This window comes from Momordica charantia (genome assembly GCF_013281855.1).
Source record: "Momordica charantia cultivar OHB3-1 chromosome 5 unlocalized genomic scaffold, Mcharantia_2.0 BLBB01000005.1, whole genome shotgun sequence".
In the NCBI taxonomy this organism is placed as follows: Eukaryota; Viridiplantae; Streptophyta; class Magnoliopsida; order Cucurbitales; family Cucurbitaceae; genus Momordica; species Momordica charantia.
Window position 1 is genome coordinate 5,567,156 of NW_028275163.1, and position 19,960 is coordinate 5,587,115.

At 32.1% G+C, this 19,960-nt stretch overlaps 3 protein-coding genes across 8 annotated transcripts; 1 reads left to right on the forward strand and 2 right to left on the reverse strand.

Moving 5' to 3' along the window:
* Positions 1–2,747: 2,747 nt before the first annotated feature.
* LOC111009124 (receptor-like protein EIX2) lies at positions 2,748–7,246 on the reverse strand. 3 transcript variants are annotated; one of them, XR_002601199.2, is made up of 3 exons: positions 4,092–7,246; positions 3,878–4,013; positions 2,748–3,372 (listed from the first exon to the last, which is right to left on the reverse strand). XR_002601199.2 is itself a non-coding variant. In XM_022282067.2 (2 exons), exon 1 carries the CDS (start codon positions 7,202–7,204, stop codon positions 4,127–4,129), a length of 3,078 nt encoding a protein of 1,025 aa, XP_022137759.1. In that variant the 5' UTR covers positions 7,205–7,246; the 3' UTR covers positions 2,748–4,013; positions 4,092–4,126. The 3 variants fall into 3 exon arrangements, 1 of the variants encoding a protein (XP_022137759.1); XR_002601198.2 differs by having other exon boundaries at positions 2,748–3,041; positions 3,194–4,013; XM_022282067.2 differs by having other exon boundaries at positions 2,748–4,013.
* A 2,132-nt stretch (positions 7,247–9,378) lies between these two features.
* LOC111009488 (signal recognition particle 19 kDa protein, putative / SRP19) lies at positions 9,379–12,682 on the reverse strand. Of its 2 annotated transcripts, XM_088124368.1 has the most exons (5): positions 12,515–12,682; positions 11,613–11,658; positions 10,828–11,019; positions 10,565–10,664; positions 9,379–9,736 (listed from the first exon to the last, which is right to left on the reverse strand). In XM_088124368.1, exons 3-5 carry the CDS (start codon positions 11,002–11,004, stop codon positions 9,606–9,608), a joined length of 408 nt encoding a protein of 135 aa, XP_087980494.1. In that variant the 5' UTR covers positions 11,005–11,019; positions 11,613–11,658; positions 12,515–12,682; the 3' UTR covers positions 9,379–9,605. The 2 variants fall into 2 exon arrangements, with proteins under 2 accessions (XP_087980494.1, XP_022138272.1); XM_022282580.2 differs by lacking the exon at positions 11,613–11,658.
* Positions 12,683–12,813: 131 nt separating this feature from the next.
* Positions 12,814–16,272, forward strand: LOC111009137 (proteasome assembly chaperone). Of its 3 annotated transcripts, none has more exons than XM_088124367.1 (7): positions 12,814–12,929; positions 13,785–13,956; positions 14,118–14,186; positions 14,431–14,506; positions 14,597–14,661; positions 15,704–15,819; positions 15,915–16,272. In XM_088124367.1, the coding sequence occupies exons 2-6, from the start codon at positions 13,795–13,797 to the stop codon at positions 15,782–15,784; spliced, it is 453 nt and encodes a 150-aa protein (XP_087980493.1). In that variant the 5' UTR covers positions 12,814–12,929; positions 13,785–13,794; the 3' UTR covers positions 15,785–15,819; positions 15,915–16,272. The 3 variants fall into 3 exon arrangements, with proteins under 3 accessions (XP_087980493.1, XP_022137779.1, XP_022137778.1); XM_022282087.2 differs by having other exon boundaries at positions 15,704–15,787; XM_022282086.2 differs by having other exon boundaries at positions 12,815–12,929; positions 15,704–16,272.
* The last annotated feature ends 3,688 nt before the right edge of the window (positions 16,273–19,960 follow it).

Genomic DNA, 19,960 nt, shown 5'->3' on the forward strand with positions numbered 1-19,960 from the left:
CAATATTAAATTTAATAAAACGATGTCGTGTTGATTCTTTAAAATAATATTTAAAATTTGTTTGATGAATATATGATTTTTTTAATTCATAATTAAAATTAAAATATTGTTATTTAAATTATGGCATGATTTTTTTTTTTTTTGAAATTAAAGGTAGCCAACTTAATTTAATGGTTTGGAAAAAAAAACACTTCATCTATATTAAATTAGAACTAGTTAGGTTTACCTTTAACTTTTTTACAAATTAAAATTTTGAATTTTGTATAGGGATTTTTTAATTAAATCTTAAAGTTTTGGAATTTTAATTTCTTTTATTTATTTGATTCTTGACCAATTTTTAAAGAATATTAATACACTAAGAGATGTCAACAAACCTATTGTCTTTGGGATTTTCTCAGAGATTATTGTAGCCCAAATCAATGATACATAGTGCTTCCAATTTTGTGAGAAGTTGATTGTTTGACACATAAAAAACTTGAAGATGTATCTTATTTTTTGAATGGATATCAATGGAATCGTACCATGAAAGATGATTTTGTGAGAAGTCTAGCTATTTCTTCCCATTTGGGCCTCAAATCACTAATGTTTGAGGGTATAGGACCCACAATAAATTTCTTTGGAGACAATAGAGCTTGTAGTGTAGGATATCTTGACCAACTTCTTAAAGAGATTGTGACTTCGATCAATTGATTATATTGTATGACGTACGTCTTGAGCAGTGAAGATGTGAGAACTTTTCCTTATTGTTTTTTGACAAATCCAAGTACATGATATTGAGAAGATATCTCCGAAATCCACTCATATGGTAAAAAATCAAAAATTCCAACATTAGAGAGAGTGATTGCAATTAGTCGAGTTTGAACTTGAAGCCAAATGGAAAATTGAGGAACAAAGCAATTTTGCAAATATATATATATATATATATATATATATATATATATATATATATATATATATATATAGCCTGAAAGGAGGAATCCAACCTAATTTGTCCAAAAAAAACTTGAAGGTATATAGTTCCCTTCCAGAGGTTATTTGTGACAACTAGCATCTGTAATAATGACAAGTTACCTATTGAATTTAAGTAGGAGTGAACCCCACAACTCATTATGTGAAAGATCAAGAGATCGTAGATTTTCAAATGTTTCTAGTGAATTTGATATCTCTACCACCCATATATTATATCTCAAGTACGTCCAAGGTTTCCAACTTAATTATTTTGGGAACAACTTGAAGAACTACCCAAAAACTCATCAAGTTTACCACCAAAATAGTTTCTACGAAGCTAATATATCGTAACTTCAAAGATTATGTAAAAAGCTTGGTATTTAATCTTCAACTTTACCTAATTTGGTCTTGCTCATATCAAGATATTGAAGATTTTTCAATTTCACAAAATCCCAAGGAAAAATGGTACCTTGAAAAGTATTGAAGCGTACATCAAGTATTGTAAGGCTAGTAAGATTAGATAGCCACAAAAACGAAGAACTTATTGAATTCAATGATATATTAAGGACTTTGAGGGAAGTGAAATTCAAAAAACTAATTGGATTATCGTAATTTGAAATATAACCGGTAGTTGTGATAAAGAAGAAAGTTTGTTGACTACATCAATCCAAGTTAAACAACGCTCAAATTCACCAATCCAATATCAAGGTACTTTAAAAAAGATAGAACTGAAAGTCATTTTGCAAGTTTCCATCGGTAAATCTCTATATGCTTTTGATCTTTTGCTTATTAACAAATTATATGCATGATGGTCTAGAAAATTCAAATTAGACAGATTTTCAAGATTGGGAGAATCACTCCACTAAAATTTGCAAAGAGAGATTGAGAAACTTTAGACTTTTGAGCATCGTCCCAAATAAATATGAAATTGGAGTATTTTGCTTCAGAATTGCAGACATTTAAATCCAAATAAGTTAAATGTTTGAGTTTACCTCCCAAACAAGTCCTAGCATCCTTGGAATGTATCGTTTATAACCAATATAATCATCATAAAAAATGGTCGAGTCCAATAAGTTTCGCAAATCAATCTTTATAACTTTTCTAGAGATGAAATCACAAGTTATGTCAAGTCATTGACAACAATTATCACCCACCCAAAAAGAAAGCCTAACTGAAGGATCCGATAAGTTTTGTTTGAAAAATCGATATAAGAGCTCTCCTCTTCGTAGTTGATTGCATGAGTGACATTTGAGGCCGAACTCAAGTCATACCAGAACTAAGAACTAAAAAATTATTGAAGTGAGTTGTGAAATGGCTATTCATATATGCTTGCTCCGATTGGCAGAGAGCTAGTACAAATGATACGTTGATTGTGAGATAAAATGATTTTGATATTTATATATGTACATAAATTTTCATGCTTTTTTTAAATTTATAAAAAAAAATCGACCTATTTATTATAATTATTAAAAAAAATTATTAACTTTCACGCGGCAAAAGGTGCTCATTTTTCCACAATGGAGAGGTTCATGCATGGGTCCAGACCACACTGATTCCAAGTCTTTGCATGACCATTTTTTCAATATTTAGAAATCTTTAATTATTCCACAAGACTTAAAGTCGTCGCAATAATGTTTGTTGTTTATTCAATTACATGACCCAAACAACCATAAATGCTTACTTTGACAATGAGATGACAACATTTCTAATACTTTGATAATATAAAAAAAAATTTTACATATCACTTTCGTACACTAGCAACGTATAAGCTTTTGAGAATAACAAGAAATTCACAAACAAAAAGAATAGGTCAAGTGATTATATGTGTCTACGTATGAAATAAAGAGAGTAGGTACTCGATGAGAGTACTAGATATTTTGTTACAAGATTATTATGAATGATACAATAAAAATACAAAAAAATTACCGACTAACACATTTCTCACAAAGACAGAGCAAGTACCTTTCTTAGAAAATAGTAAAATTTGTATGTGATAACTTTTTGTATATATACTGTTGATGCAGAAATTTGGCCCTTCAAGATTCGTCAAATTCGCACCAATCTTATCTCCAAGAATAAAAAGGGATCGAAACCTGCAAAACCAAACAACACTAAGCATATCTTTTTAAAGTTTAGCTTGCTCTTCTATTTATAGAGGTTCAACTCTAGCTTTTTTGGGCCTAGGTATTTTGTTGAGGGGCTAGATGTCGAATTCAGGGTACATCGGCCTATAGTAAGATTTTACCAAGGTTGAAGTAGGTTCAGGCTATCAGATGAACATTGTCAAAGTTCTCGGGCGATCAGCCGAGACCTGGTCGGTAAGGCCAAGTCATGCCCTGGACCTGGTCGTGGTCTAGATCTAGTTCTGCCTTGTATTTGGCTCATGGTCATGTCTTGTATGCATGCCTTGGACCTGGTCATACACTGGTGGTCATACCATAAATTTAAATTTAAGTGAGATAAAACAATCTTTTAATTTATATTTTGGAACCAATTAGAAATTGGGGAACAAAAAAAAGAAATAGCGGAACATTACCGAACTAGCCTTTTAACCGACACTAAACGAGAAAACTAAATGGGTAGTAAGAAGCTTTTAGAATGCAAGACATTTTGTTTTAGAAGAAAAAACTGTTGCATATGTGGAGACTACTCATTGTTGCTCCTAGAAATGGAGAGAACTTTCTCCAAATTCCTAGGGAATAAATCCACTTCCTGTAAAAAAACATATCTATCAAATAAACTAAAAGCAGACTGCAGCTAACATCAACTTCAGACACCCATAAAGATGTTCACTTGACATAAGAAACCATTCAACTTGAGAAATAGAACCTGAAAAGGAAAAAAATAATAATAATAATAATAAAGTCCACTTTTCTAACAGGTGCATGCCCCCAGCTCTTTCAACAGCAACATCAATGTTGCGATTTACCTCAAAACTCTTTCAAGGCTGCATCTTCATTATTTACAAACTAAAATTAAGTCTTCTCCATCGGCAATAAATTTATGTTGAAAAGATGAACATATGAAAGCACCAAACACTCTCGCCAATGGAGACTCTAGGGCCCCTGCAAACAGAGCAAATGTTGAAAGGAGAGAAAATCAGAAAACAACAAACTTATGATTTGGATTTGAGAACCATTTACCTGATTCAGTTAGCTTCTTCTCCATCTCATTCTTCTCACTGGATCAGTTGTAAAAAACCAATCTTTTCCAGTATGAAGTAGCTCACACGATCCACAACACGAAAGTAGCATATTCTCCTCCTCTGGCATGTGAAGATGGCAAAAAACAGGACGTTGAGACCAACAGGAAAACCAATTGCCATACTAATATAAAACCCAAACATTACTATTTCCGAATCATCCTCCTCCTCCCCATCCTCCTCCTCCCCAGCATCCCATGGGCACTTGGTATGGACAAGAGATCCACATAGATAAGGATTGCCTTCATAAATGGAGGGGTCTTCCAGTGTTTGAAGATGATTGCCCTTTGGTATGCTGCCCGTCAAATTATTGAATGACAGGTTCAGATGTGCCAAGAAATCTAGCGAACTTAGACTTGCAGGAATGTTTCCAGAGAGATGGTTGCAGGAGAGATCAAGCGTCTCTAATCGTTTCATGCCTCCAATATTTTCTGGAATGGTACCAACAAAATGATTGTTGGACAAGTTTAGAGTACCCAGAGAGACGAACTTTGTTATCTCATTTGGAATTTCACCACTCAATTTGTTGCTTGAAAGATCTATTGTCATAACATATTCGAGTGTGGTACTGTATTCCATCTCTCTTCCTTTCATAACCAACATTGTTTTCTCTTCGTGCTTGGAATATAGTGTAGCTCCGCCACTAATCTTATAGTAGTGCAATCCAAGAATATCGTAGGGGCCAGAAATGAAAGCTGTCCAATTGGCCAAACAACTTGGAACTTCCCCCCAAAGATTATTGTTGGAGAGATCTAATATATGAAGCAAAGAAATATTGCACCACTGTCTCGGGATAGTTCCACTAAAAAGGTTAGATCGTAGATTTAGCAATCTCAACTCTGGCATTGCCCATGAAGGGAGGCTTCCGTAGAGCCTATTTCCACTGAGATCAATGCTTTTAAGGTCTGAGCAATTGTGGAGAGATTTTGGAATTTCTCCATGGAGATGGTTGTTCCTCAATATTAATTCGGTGAGAGATGTCATCAAAGCTATTGACTTTGGAATTTGACCATGTAGATTATTGTTGCCCAAATCAATGATACATAATGCTCTCAATTTATCCCAATCGTCAACCAGCTCCCCTGAAAGTTGATTGTCTGATACAGAAAAAACTTGAAGATATCTCATTTTGGACATTGATGGAATCGTACCATGGAGATGATTTTGTGACAAATCCATTTCTACCAAATGGGGCATCAAATCACCAATGTTTGAGGGTATAGGACCCCACAATAAATTGTTTTGAAGACGTAGGATCCGTAGATTAGGATATCTTAGTGAGATTGAATCCTCAAGATTGTGACTTGCAGCAATTGATTGTACGTCTTGAGGCGTGAAAATGTGAGATAACTCTCCCTTGAACAAGTTGTTGGACAAATCCAAGCTAATGATGTGAGAAGATATCTTAGAAATCCACTTATGTGGTATAAAATCAGAAATTCCAATATTAGAGAGACTGACGATAGTTAGTCGAGTTTGAACTTGAAGCCAAACTGGAAATTGAGGGCCAACAAAGCAATTTTGCAAAGAAAGAAACTTAAGCTTAAAAGGAGGAATCCAACCATGTGATATGTTGAAAATCAGATGTTGATGTTGATTTTCTTCTTGGGTGATAATAATTTTTTCCAACTTTGTCAGATTCATCAATTGAGTTTCTGTTATGATTGATTTCCATGAATTTCCACGACTCTCAAACATAACTAATTCTGAAAGTTGTCCAAAACTTGGAGGTAGAGTTCCATTCAAGTTGTTAAATGAGACCTCCAATATTTGCAATAATGACAAATTATTTATAGAATTTGGGAGTGAACCCCACAACTCATTTTCTGAAAGATCAAGAGATCGCAGGTTTTCAAATGTCCCTAATGAATTTGGTATCTCTCCCACCAATCTATTATCACTCAAGTCCAAGGTTTCCAACTTATTCCGGGAACAATTAGGAGAACTACCAAAAAACTCATCGAGTTTACCACCAAAGTAGTTGCCCTGAAGACTAAGATATTTTAACCGGCAAAGATTTCGTAAAAAGTTTGGTATGTGATCTTCAACTTTATCAAATCTGGTCACGCTCATGTCAAAATATTGAAGATTTTTCAATTTCACAAAATTTTGGGTAATTGTACCTTGAAAAGTATTATATCTTATATCAAGTTTTGTAAGGCTAGTAAGATTAGATAGCCATGAAAACGAAGAACTTATTAAATTGAACGATAGATCAAGAACCTTCAGGGAAGTGAAATTTAGAAAGCCAATTGAATCATCGAAACTTGAAATACCACAACCACTTAGGTGTAGTTCTGACAAAGAAGAGAATGTATTGACTACATGAATCCAAGTTGCTTGTACATTACTCAAATTCACTTGTCCAATATCAAGGTACTTTAAAGAAGATAGACCTGAGAGCCATTGCAAGTCTCCATTACGAGACAATCGAGATGACAATGATATTTCATCTATCAGTAAATTATTATATGATTGAATGTCTAGATAATTCAAATTTGACAAGTTCCCTAGCTGAGAGGGAATCACCCCACCAAAATTTGCAGAAGAGAGATTGAGATACCTCAAGTTCTTAAGCTTCCCAAAAAAATATGGAATTGGAGCACCTTCAAAATTATTGAGACTCAAGTCCAAATAATTTAAATGTTTGAGCTCAAGTAGAGAATGACTTATATTACCTCCCAGACAAGTTCTTTTGTACTCTTGTATTACGGCAATCTCGTTAAATACTGGCCAATCATAATCAGAATCATAATAACGAGAATAGAAAATGGTGAAACCCAACGAGTTTCGCAGATCAATCTTCGTGACTTTTCCAGTGATGAAATCACAAGTTATGCCAGGCCATTGACAACAATTTCCACCCATCCAAGAAGAAAGCTTACTTGAAGGATCCAATAAGCTTTGTTTGAAATCAATAAGAGCTCTCCTCTCAGCAGCAATGCAGTTGACAGTATGTGTGACATTTGAAGCCGAGCTCAATTTCATGAGTAAACAACATAGCCATACGAGAACCAAAGAATTGACGACGCGAGTTGTGAAATGGTTATCCATATATGCTTGCTCCGATGATCAGAGAGCAAATACAAATGATATATACACATATACAAATTTATTTATATATAAAAAAATGGACCTATTATATTATAATTATCAAAAAATCATTAAGTTTCACACAAAAGGTTCTCATTTTTCCACATTGCAGAGGCTCATGTATGGACCACACCATATTGAATATTCCAAGTCTTTATTGGCTTTATTGAAGACTTGAAGTAGTCACGTTTTAGTAGCTGCAATTCCACAAGACCTAAAGTCGTCGCAAATAATGTTTGATGTTGACCCAATTACGTACCCCAAACAACAATAAATGAGAACATTTCTAATGCTCCAATAATATGGAAATTTTTAGATGTTTTAGTATTATAAAATTTCTAACAATTATCAACTAACACATTTCTCACCATCAAAGACGAATCAAGTAATCTCCTTGGAAATTTCGTCATATTTTCTATTGACATATCCATGTTTTCATGGGTTCGACATCGACATGGGTAAATCGACATTTCTATCATAGTACAACAAAATCAACAAAATGTAACTAATATATACATAATATTAATATTAATTATTTTTAACTAATTTAGAAATAGGAAAATGCTTATTTTTTAATTTAAATGTTTTTTACGATTTTTTTAAATTTATAACATTTACAGAAATATCCATTGATATCACATTTTATCGATATCGATATTTTATGAAATTGACACCTCAATATTTTCATCGAAAATCTTAATATTTTATGCATATTTTTAAAATTATGACAAATTAAACGAGGGACAACCTCTCCTTTCCTTGCACTCACAAGTCACAACCATACTTTTTTTCCTTTTTTCTTTTTTAATAGCAAAAGTATTGTAATATTGAATCATCTCTAATGGAGTGGGACAAGATGGATTCTTATCTCACACGTTACAATTGTCAATTTTGTTAACCCTCTGTTTGGCATCAAGAAAGTTGATGAAATGATTTTAAATTTCGTGATTTGTAATCCGAGAAATGATTTTAAATTATTTCTCTTGTTTGGAACGAGAATGATTTGAAACGAATTAAATTAGATTTCTTTGTTCGGATGTTAACCGAAAATGAAAAAAAAATTCTGATTTAAGCTTTTATTAATAAATCTATTAATTAGAAATTAAAATATGACGAGGTTAAATAGGTAATTTACTTCAAAAGTCTATTCTGATCTGAAATTTTTTTTACGTAAAAATAGGATTTGAAATCCAATAATATTTCAAAATCATGTGCTACAGTGGAATTCATTTGAAATCTATCATGATTTTGAATTCCTTCAAAATCTGAAGTACCAAATAGAGCATAAATGAGCATGAGTATCAAAATCTAGAGATTTACAAGGGTGGTGATATTATTTTTCTCCTTTTATATTTTAAAATTTATGTTTACATAGTAAAAATTTTATTTATTTATTTTAGTAACTAAATGTAGTTCTTTGGAACAGAACTTTCAGAATTCAATTAATTCAAATAAATCTTCGAAATCTGGTGAATAAATTATTAAAAAAATCCCAAACTTTAGATTACAAATACGATACTCATAAGACATCTGTTTTACTTTTATTGTGGATTAAACAATTTCATTAAGACATATATCATCGTACTAAAAGCTAGATGTTCGAATATCAACTCCTACTCATAGTTAGAACTCAATAAATAAATCGGTCAGACCAATTTGGTTAGAAAACTTTATACTGACACCTTGAACTAAATTCAAACAACACAAATGTAGCCGAGTTAAACAACAATAATGGGTGAACCATTATTTTTAGAAGTCCTTAAAAACATTTGTTTTTTCAAACCTCTAAACCATTTCTAAAAATTTTGATCAAATAAGTTGTGTTGTGTTTCAAGCCATAACTCTCACGTGGTACACATAAAACTTAGAATTTGCCCAGGAATAAAATAACCCAAGAGGTTCAATAAGAAAAGAATCATATCCCTATTCCAGATTTGGAAGATAAGATCCAAGGCGAAGATTCTGAGTCGTGCAAATGATTGAGAAATTTCCAAACCTTTTTTAGTAGTGGGAGATTCGAACTTATGACTTCTTAGTCAAAGACAGATGTCAATTACCACTGAACTAAACTCATGTTGGCGAAAAATTCCCAAGTTTTTGAATCTCCAGACCTGTAATTCAAAAATCTCAAAGGATTTAAGCAAAAGAGTGGATGGATCGTTTAACTTAATTTTCAACCACTATCCCTTTCTCCAAACAGCAACTTTATCTCAGTAAAACTCCATGATCCACTATTCTACAAAATTCTTCAAAGCAAACCCACTGTAGTCTACATTTTGGGTGGGGGCAGAAATAACACCTTAAAACGAAATTGCTAGCCTGGTCGATACCAATCTGGTACATTGCAATTACAAAGGAGCAACTATTTCTTCTTTCTTCCGCCCTTGCCAGATTTTGAAGGTCCTGCAGTTGACGATGATGCGGGCTCCTGTTTCTTTGTCCTCCCGGGATGTCTAGGAACAAGTTCAGCTATACGAAGCATCATTTGTTTTCCTGTAATATAGTCAGAAGATTGTTGTGTAAAATTGCAATCATTAGGCACATGCTGGGGTACTTTAACTCACAGTAAAAACTGAATGGGGAGTAAGAAGCTTTTACAATGCAAGACATTATCTTTTAGAAGAAAGTTAGGCAAACTGTTGCATGTGTCGGACAATTATCATAACTACTTGAACTGGCATTAGGACCTTGTTGCTCTTAGAAATGGAGAAAAGTTTTCCAAAAACCTTGGTAATATTTGGGCTAATTGGAGGCTATTTCTGTCAATTTCCCTTAGCAGTGGGCCAAGGCTCCCCCCCTCTATTGTGTGTGGTGACTGCGTGTATATTTCATTATATTAAGGAAATGATAAGTTTCTTAGTAGAAACGAAAAAGTATAGGAAATGTGAAAATATAATCAGATGAATGATCATTTCTCTACCTGATGAAGATTAATAGTTTTAGAGTAATCATACATCCACCTGAAAGGCATTGTTCTTGAAGAATGAGTGATGAAGCCACAAATTATCACTCTAAGTCAGTTGATTGATCTGATGAAAGTTAGTATGGGAAGGCTCAAAATCAAAGGGGCAAGGCAGAAAAGGAAAAAAAAACATTGTGGGAATTTGCTCCATTCCTAACCCAAAGAAAGTTGTGTTGTTCCTTTATGACAAATCTCATTTATGTTTATAAATCTACTTCATGTAAAAGACATACAGTAAAACAATTTTTAATACATGCCAAAATCCAACGACCTACTATCCTATCCTGCAACTTTAGATATAAATGTATTTCTTTTTCCAAGGGATGAAAAGGGTGCAGAGAGACAAGCAGAAGCCTTACTGGAAGTAATAGCTGGATTGGACAGGGTTCCATCCTCCTTTTTCAGCAGAACCCGCACTCTCCCTCTTTGCATAAAATCTCGAGGGTAAGCTTTATCAATCTGCAGGTATGCTGTTAATATAAATTAACACATTCTATCAACTATCACGGGTTCTTTAAACTCAATGCAAGCTTCAGCTAAATTCAACACAAACAGGCAGCAGGGGAAACAAAAATTAATAGGAAGAGAAGATCTTTATCAATGTCAGATCGTTGCCAAAAACCTCGATTGCAAAAGGCAGTTTGAGATGACTGCAGCAATCCCCAATCTCAGCACACGTAGGATTCTCACATGCTTTGCTAACACCTATACGTCTTCCTTCAGCTATTGTCTTCTTTGAATTAATATAGATGGGATACAATACTACCCATCTCTTTATGTTGGGAACTTCTCCATCCATGTTCCGACCAAATTCCTACAATAACACATAAAAGATACCTATCATAATGCCCATTATTTTAATATAGGGCAAGACGAAAAACATTCTTCAGACACTCATAAAAAACGTTCACTTGACAAGAAACCATTCAGCTCGATTTAGTTTTTGGTTATTTGACTACCTGATGCAGACTAAAATTGGGCCTTTGAATTGAAAACTTGTGTGAGATTTCTGGTTTTGGGTCTTAAATATCAATAATAATGGACGGTTAAATTTCAGATTTAAGCTGCAGTATAATAGAGGCAGGTACTCATCTGTGGCAAGAGGTGAGGCGCCACACATAATCAGTTTGTTCTCATGGATTGAGCTAAAACTCGTGTAGAAAGAGAATAATATGCAACTCATTAGCACTAACCCAAATTTGTTATCCATTTTCTTTTTCTTTAACTATTTTACCATTTTAATTTTTTTCTTGGTAAGAAACAAAACTTTTCATTGATAAAATGAAAAAAATATCTTTTACATATCATAAAATTACTTATGCATATGTCTATTTTAATTTCGTTTCCTACCATAACCTTTTTGGGTTCTTTTACTCTCAATATTTTAAGAATGGAAATGTAGGACACCTTAATATTCTAAAATTTGAAGCCATCTGAGAACGGAATCTAATGCCTACAAAACAGACATTAAAGATCACTACATTATGCACCACCTAAAACAATAAAAGTTGAAAAATTAGCAGCATGCCATTCAATAAAAACAATAACTTCTCGTTAAATGTTTTTCTGTATACTAAACATAAAAATGTTCAAATGGTTCATCTATGGAAAATAAAGGGGGGCCAAAATTCAAAGAAAAGGTGAAACTGAGAGTTGAGACAAAGGCAAGAAAAAGCTGAAATAAACAAACCATCTAATAGCCCCCACATTTTCAAATACATTGTAAAACATGACGAGAGAAATTCATCAACAATCCATTTCCATTAATTAAATCTGACCAAAGAAATTTTCTGCAAGAGCCATTTGTAAGGGAATTTGGTTTAAAGAAAACAAGATGAAGTTCGGATTTAATTTTGAGTTCCCCATATATGAGTTCAAATTTGGCCCAATTTTGATTGTCTAGAGAAGAATGAATCCACCATTTGAAGATTCCTGCTGTTAGGATCTTAATAATAGTTCGGAGTAAAAATGTGCAAAATTTTTAAGGGTTGGGTAATTAATATTGAAAGAATTAAAAAACAAAAACAAAAAACTGCAGAATGTTTGGTTGAAAGCAAAAATCTGAAAAGGATTCTGATTGCAGAGGCCCCAATGCTACTATCACATTCTGGCAATTAGAAAGCACCAAGTGGAAAAAGCTTTCAACAACTTAACAAATTCCTCGTTGGGAAGAACTCATTAATCTGATCCACAATCCTCATATGCTACGCCAATTACTAACTATGAGATTCAGTGGAAGAAAAGATAAACAATCCCAAAGCAGATGCAAACATCCCAATGCACAAAATCGTCTGAAGCAAGCTACATACCTGATAAACCAAGAATTAAGTGATTAAGAATGCCAAATCGGGTCGCCAAACAGAGATCTGATTCTCTGTTCTCGCCGGACCGCAACAATGGGCGAAATTGAGCGACAGAGGAAAAAAAAGGAGAATCGGGAAATGGGGGAGGCCGAAGTCGCAAGGGATTTTTTTCTTCCCCCTGAAAATCGAAGCTTTCGTGAAATTTACAAAAAGGCCACTGAAATTTTCCAGGAAGATAAAGACTTCCGTTGGAATTTACAAAAATGCCACTGCTTTTTCCGGGAAAATGAATATTTACATTTAAATTAAAAAATTGCCACTGATTTCAATATTTGCCCCAATGGTCCCTATTTTGCACTTCTCTCTCTAATTGCTCTCGAACTATCTCAGGGCTTCTCTCTTGATTTCAATCTCCCTCGAGGTTTGTTCTTAATTTCTGCTTTTTTCCACTTGCTGCTGTAATTTGTTGCTATATTCTAGGTCATGTTTGTTTTGGTTTTTGCCGCCTGCTTTAGTGTGATGTACTCTGCTCTAGTTGCTGCTCAAGTGGTTATTTTTTGGAGTATTAGATTCTATTAGGCTTTTGTCGGATTGATGGATCTAACAATATTTTTCTGAAGTTATCTGAGTAATTATTCATTTTGAGGTATTTGACAATTCGTTTGAAATTCTCTTAATTTGATGGAGATATGACTCGCGTGCTGAAATTGTGGAAGTCAATGTTAACAGATATTTGCAAATGTGCTAAAGTTTTAGAAATTTTTAGTTTCTGTTATTGGAGTTGCCTCTGTTTACTCTCGTTGGTTGCAATTGGATTCCGCTTGATGATTATGTATTCAATATTGCAATGCGCTGAAGTTCTTCATGAATATTGATTTGAAATTTAAAATACCACGCCCCAAGTGGCAGCATGGTTGGCGAGGGTTTAAAAGTCTCAAGCTGTTTAGCCTTCCGGTGAACTTAATATCAAAAACCCTTGATGTCTCCCAGGTCTAATCCCTGGGGTAGGCGCGAGTGTCCTTAGGTATAGGGGAGGAAAGCTTTAACTCTCGGTTATAAAAAGAAAAAAAATAAAATAAAATCACTTGCAGTTATAATTTAGCATCTGATTCTCTTCTGTGAATGAAGTTTATGTTTCCAGGAATGCATAAATGGAGATATTCTTTTCCCCTTTTTATTAGTTCTACGTTGTTTAGGAGAAGAATTCTTGTAGGCAATATTTCTTCTAAAAGATGGTGTAAGATCAATATTGTAGTATTTTGATTTCTCTGTTTAGGTTCATAAAAATGTTATTTCAAGATCCAATCTCAAAAGAACAGCCAGTTGCCAGTCTACCAAGTAGCAATAACAGTGACGGCCTTGATGATGGTGATGTTCGAGTTACTTGCTTCAGTGAAGCCATAAATGATGTCCCCCTCCATTTTCAGATAATTTGTCTCTCCAAACAGGTATTCCATGGCTTTTCTTTCTAAACCTTCCCTTAGATTTTTTCTGTTTAGTTACCTTTTCAGGACAGTTCAATTGTTAGGAATCAGCGTGTTAAACATTTAAGCCCTGAGTTTCTTGATGTTATTTTTTGTCTTCTTATTTGATTCTTTTTAATATGTAGATATATGCATGGATTGGTTACAACTCTGCAAAATTTGGAAATTTGTATGCAGCTGCCCCCACACGGCCTGTAAGTTGCTCTTTCTTCCAGAAGCACTTTAAAGTGCTTTAAATTGGCTAAAAAACACTTTCTATCATTCCAAAAGTCGTATCAAAATCATCCCAACTTTTTGCAATTTTCTTTTGTATTTTCTGTTCCAGCTTCCTCATCTTTTCCTCTCTTCCGAGTTCCAGTTGTTAAATGTATTGTATCAGTGCATAATCCTGAATCCTGATCACATAATCATTAATATTTTTCAACCGGAATTTTGCAGAACAATACAGTGAGTGTTACTTCCATACTTGGAGGTTCATCTGATAATACAGGATCGAGCATGGCTCGTCGATTAGGTAATATCTGAATTGAGTTTTGACCTTTGAATACTTGAGATTTATCTCTTGTCTTAGTCCTACTGATACATTTGTTTTCTCTTTCCCTAGTGTTAAAGACCGGTCTAAATATAATCTTGGCTAGCAATATTCCGAAGAACAGCCCCATGATCGAGGTTTGATGACCCTCCTCTTCCTCCCTATTTTCTTATTTGACAAACAATGCATGAGATGATTGGTCTATGAAAGAATTATGTTGGAATATTTAGTGCTCATTTAATAACCATTCTGTTTTTAGAAAAATATACTTATTTACTCACGGTATATTAGCTTTGTTATCTACTTTAATAACGTTTTCAAATTTAAGTCAAAGGTAAAAAGCTAAGTTGCGGTTTAATGACTATTTCGTTTTTTATTTTCTGTTTTTGGAAATTAAGCTTATAAACACTACTTTCACCTACTTGTTTCTTTGTTTTTGTGATTTACTTTTTAAAACTATTTTTAAAATCTAAGTCAAAATTTTGAAAACTAAAAAAATATATATGTTTTAAAAACTTGTTATTATTTTTGAAATTTGGCTAAGAATTCCAATATTTTTAAGATAGGTGAAAAAATATATTAAAGAAATTGTGAGAAACCAATTATAATTTTTAAAAGCTGAAAACTAAAAACGAAATTGAGACCTAAAAATCCAGTATTCAAAAACTTAGGCTTTGTTTCTCAATTTAGTTAAGAAATTAAAATTATTTTAAGGTGAAAAATAAAACAAATAAATTACAACGAAATCAGTACAATTTTAAAAACAAAAAATTAAGGCTCAATTTGATAATAATTTCGATTTTAGTTTTAAAAATTAGGCTTGTTTCTTCACAGTTTATTTATTGTATTTCTACCTTTCCAAACCACATTTGACTTATTAGTCAAATTTCAAAATCAATAACAAATTACTTAAACATTACTTCTTTAAGTTTTCAAAATCTATCACATTTGACTTATTAGTCAAATTTCAAAATCAATAACAAATTACTTAAACATTACTTCTTTAAGTTTTCAAAATCTGGCATAACATAGTAGTACATATACACATATGTAATAGTATTGTCTACAAGCTTAATTTTGAAAAACAGAATGATTATCAAATGAAACTTAAATTGTTATTGAAGGGGCTCTCAAGTGTTAGTTACCTACGTATGTGTTATTTTTGTTTCTATCATTTAGGTAGCTGCTGAAAAGATGTTGGTACAAAAGCTGGTCAGTTTAGGGTACGTTAGACCTAAATCAGAAGGGCCATCTACATAATTGGTACCCAAATATTAGTCTTCAGACGTTTCTGAGTACTCTTTCACTTCATTTCTTTTTCCATTCCATAACTGTACGTTAGAAATTCCGCTCTTAACATTATGCTCGTTGCCTATCTCGTTAATCTTAGAGAGGCTTCGCCCACACCCAAAGTCAGCTCTAGAAGATAACAAGGGTTTTAAGGTATTAAGTTTTCAACTTTCGAACTCGAACTTGAGGCTTCAAACTAGGATTTTAGAGAAGAGGAGGATATCTCCAAACATTCCAAATCCTTACTATCATGGATACTCCTTGAGGGTTCTCTTTTACTTCATCTTGCTTACAAGATACTAATTGAGAATATTATTGATGTTTTGTTATTATATAAACCAATAGTTGAATAGGGAATGAAGGTGTATACATTGTACATTTTCCTCTAATTTCCAATTGGAAGTAGTACTTCGAGGATGAAATATAATACAAGGGTGAGGAATTACGTTCAATTTCCATACATATGTCTCTTGGATCCGTGTTGTTTGGGAATGATTTTAGCAAAATAGGAAATTGATTTTGTGAAAGTAATTTTTATATAATTATTTTAATGTTTGGTTACATATTTTTATATAGTTAAAAATAATTTTGAATTATTAATATTCAAAGGTTAAGAGGAAATTTGATAAAATTTTTAGAGAGAAAAAAGTTGAAACAAAAATGTTAGAGTGGAATTTCAAAGAATGAGAGACAAAAATTTTAGAGATGAGAACTAAAAATTTAAAGAGAGATTAGAAAAATTCTAGAGAAAAATTAGAGAGAGTAAACAAAATTGAAGATAAATAAAGTTAGAGAGTAATAAAAATTCAAAATTTAAGGTGAAAGTAAGGCTAATAGAAAGATGATTTTGAAAATTAAAACAATGACAATTTTAAAAATTATTTTTCTATTAATTTTTTGGTAAACAAATCCCCTGGAGAATACTCTCTAAGTGATTAATCGGGAATCACTTGAAGTGATTTGAGAGTTTTTCAAAATCATTTATGAATCTTTGCCAAACATTTTATTATAAAATAGAAGTAATTTTGGTGATTTGAGAATTTTTCAAAATCATTTATGAGTCTTTGCCAAACATTTTATTATAAAATAGAAGTAATTTTGGTACGAGTAAAAGTAATTTTAGGCATATCAAAATCACTCTCAACATGTTTTTAGTCTTTTATTAACGTTCATTAGCCTTTTTTTAGTACAACATATGAGGATAGGGATTCAAACTTACGATCTTTTGGTCTGAGAGATAAGTGTCTTAACCTGCTAAATTATATTTGGGGTCACAAGTAATAATAAATAAATATTCCAAGTTCGTCTCCACAGGGACTAGTTTTCTTTTAAAAATGAATTTGTAAGCAATTGGGTTTGGGATAAAAATTTGGTAAATATGTTAGGAAACACAATTAAAAAGTCAACCCCTACTAAGATTTGGTTCTACAAGATGAATTTTTAGAAGCTTAGGCTAGTGTTTAGATATGTCTATGCAACTCTAGAATCCTAAATAGATCAAATCTCAACTTACGTTTAACGGGTAGGAGAGCCTATGTCTAGGATCTTGTTTAGTTCTTATTTCTAAGTAACTTTCCGTTTTACCTTGATAAAATTCATTTGACTCCAACCTTTTCATAATTAAATTCAAACTAATGTGATTTAAACAAGTGGCCAACAAGAAAATCAACTAGAATAATTATATCAATCAAGATAAGCAAAGAGAGCGTGAAACGCCGTGTCACTTATAGATGTAATTTAAAATAGATTAACTAAACATCTGTAGGAGGGTTGAATAATTAATTTAGCTACTCATGAAAATGAAAGAAATGAAAATACAAGAGAATATAATAAAAGAATGCATTTTAATTAGAAGTGGAAAGAAAGTACAAAATGGAACAAGTTGAATTGCAATAAATAAACAAAGGAAAATTGTAGAAAAATTAATTGAATAACAAAACTTAAAAACTAAAGTCGATAACAAAGTAGAAAGGAAAGAACTAAAGCATGAAAAATGAGATGTCTTTGAACTGATGCTTGGAAGCTCATTTTATAGGCCATAGAGGTAATAAGATGTTGAGGAATGCATGGGAGGTTGGAACCAAATGAGGTTGTAGAGATTTTAGGAACTAATAACAAATCTTGGACCAATTACTTGGTCAAAAGTTATTATTCTCGTTTTGACAATCTAGGCATCGAATGTGGCTGAAGCTGGAACTTTCAAAGTATCTTGGCTGACTCATAAGCTAGAAATTCTGGTCCTGAAATGTGTCTAACCATTGTGATCATCGATCTTCACTTTTCTTCATAAAATAAGCATATTTACACAAATTAGTCTTCATTTACCTATATCTGAATTCCAAAGTTCTTAATCACAAAATATGCACATTTTTCTTCAATTATATGCATGAACATACATTTTTCATCCCAAATAACCATCAACTAAGTATGCAAAACTACATTTTTTAGCCTTTAATCAAGGCTTATCAACTAGCCAAATCGAGCATAGCTCAAGTGGTTAAGGCACTAAAGATTTAGAAAAAATTGATTTTAATCTTAGTGACCACCTACCTAAGATTTAATATCCTACGAATTTCTTTTCCAACCAATATAATAAGACCAGATAGTTATCATGTGAGATTAGTTAAGAGTGCACGTAAACCAGCCCGCACACCAAAAAATATCAAACGTGTATAAAAGCTTTGAAAAAAAATCATATATAAAAATTAATCTATAGTCATTCCAACAGTAAACAACACTAGTTATTTTTTAAATAAACCCAACCTGTAAAGTATTTTAATTGGGCAAAACATGCTAAATTTGGGTCCATGTGTTGACTATTATTTATTCCCAATATTAATATGTGACATTGTGAAATAATAGTGAACAGTAGATAATTTAGAGTTTATTTGGTGATGTTCTGTTTCTTATTTTTAGTTTTTAATTTCTAGATTTTTAGAAACATAAAACCTTGACAATTGTTCTTGTTTTTCATTTCTCATTTAAAATAAAATGTTTCTAAAATTGTTTTTCTTGTTCATATTTTTATTTTTTTCCTTCGAAATTAAATTTTATATAAAACTTTTATTTTTTTTAATCTAATTTTTTAGAGAACTAAAAAAACATGTTTTCTATTTTTTAATAAAAAATAAATATTGAAAAACAAAAATATATATAAAAGTTACCAGATGAGTTCTCAATTGTTTTAAAATATTTAGAAACTATGTTTTTCTTTTTAACTTCTAGACACAAGAGGGCTCGAATCTGGACCTTGGATGTCAACATTCAAGCCTCTTGTCACTGTGCCAACACCCGAAGGTGCAATATATGTATTGTTTTTTAATGGTACATCTAGAAGACAAAATTATTGCTTGTAATGGATATATATGTATGTTGTTAAGAACTATTTCAGGAAAAAACAACAAAGAGAGAAAAGTCTATATTTAAATTATTTGAACGTTAATCAAAATAAGTTTAGAAAGACAATTGACTTCTCAGTTTTTTCCCAAGTAAAAAAAGAAATCTCATTTGTTGATATAAAGAATTTAGGTAATGTTTAAGATATCGTTGTTAATTAAAACGTCGATATCTCAATTTTATAAAAATGTTGACGACAATATCAATATCAAAGTACATTCTTACAAAATCACTTTAAATCTATATTGGTACCGTTAATATATATATATATATTTTTTTTCTTTTTTCAAACGATGCATTGTTTTATTGAAGGTATGCGAGAGACATATAAAATGATAGATGCCAAAAAAAAAATCTCTAGTGGACGATATATCATAATTAAAAAAATAATTGTTGACCAAATTGAAGTGACCAGAAAGTTTTACATCCTCCAAAAGCTTGTGTGCGATCTAGAAACATCCAAAAAATTTCATGGTTTCTCTCCAATCAAACATCAAAGAAAATAGCTACCATAATATTTCACGAAATGATATTTGATCAGAAAGCTATGGGAGCAATTAATAAGTAGATTGTATATTTATACTAATAATGTTTTTCTCATCAAATTTAATTATAAATCTTACTTATGGTAGAGAGAGAAAAAAAAGAAATGAGTACTAAGTAGGTTTATAATTCTTTAAAAAAATAAAAATAAAATAATTATCCAATATCGTTTTATAAAAAAAAAGTAACAAAAAAGAGGGAAAAAAA

Bases quoted from the DNA above. Each gene is read 5' to 3' on its own strand.
- LOC111009124 (XM_022282067.2), bottom strand. From the start codon at position 7,204: ATGGATAACCATTTCACAACTCGCGTCGTCAATTCTTTGGTTCTCGTA.
- LOC111009488 (XM_022282580.2), bottom strand. From the start codon at position 11,004: ATGGATGGAGAAGTTCCCAACATAAAGAGATGGGTAGTATTGTATCCC. The intron at 10,665-10,827 runs GTTTTTGGCAAC...GCATACCTGCAG, and splicing joins AACTGCCTTTTGCAATCGAG to ATTGATAAAGCTTACCCTCG. The intron at 9,737-10,564 runs GTAAGGCTTCTG...ACTATATTACAG, and splicing joins CAATCCAGCTATTACTTCCA to GAAAACAAATGATGCTTCGT.
- LOC111009137 (XM_088124367.1), top strand. From the start codon at position 13,795: ATGTTATTTCAAGATCCAATCTCAAAAGAACAGCCAGTTGCCAGTCTA. The intron at 14,187-14,430 runs GTAAGTTGCTCT...GGAATTTTGCAG, and splicing joins CAGCTGCCCCCACACGGCCT to AACAATACAGTGAGTGTTAC. The intron at 14,662-15,703 runs GTTTGATGACCC...TCTATCATTTAG, and splicing joins AGAACAGCCCCATGATCGAG to GTAGCTGCTGAAAAGATGTT.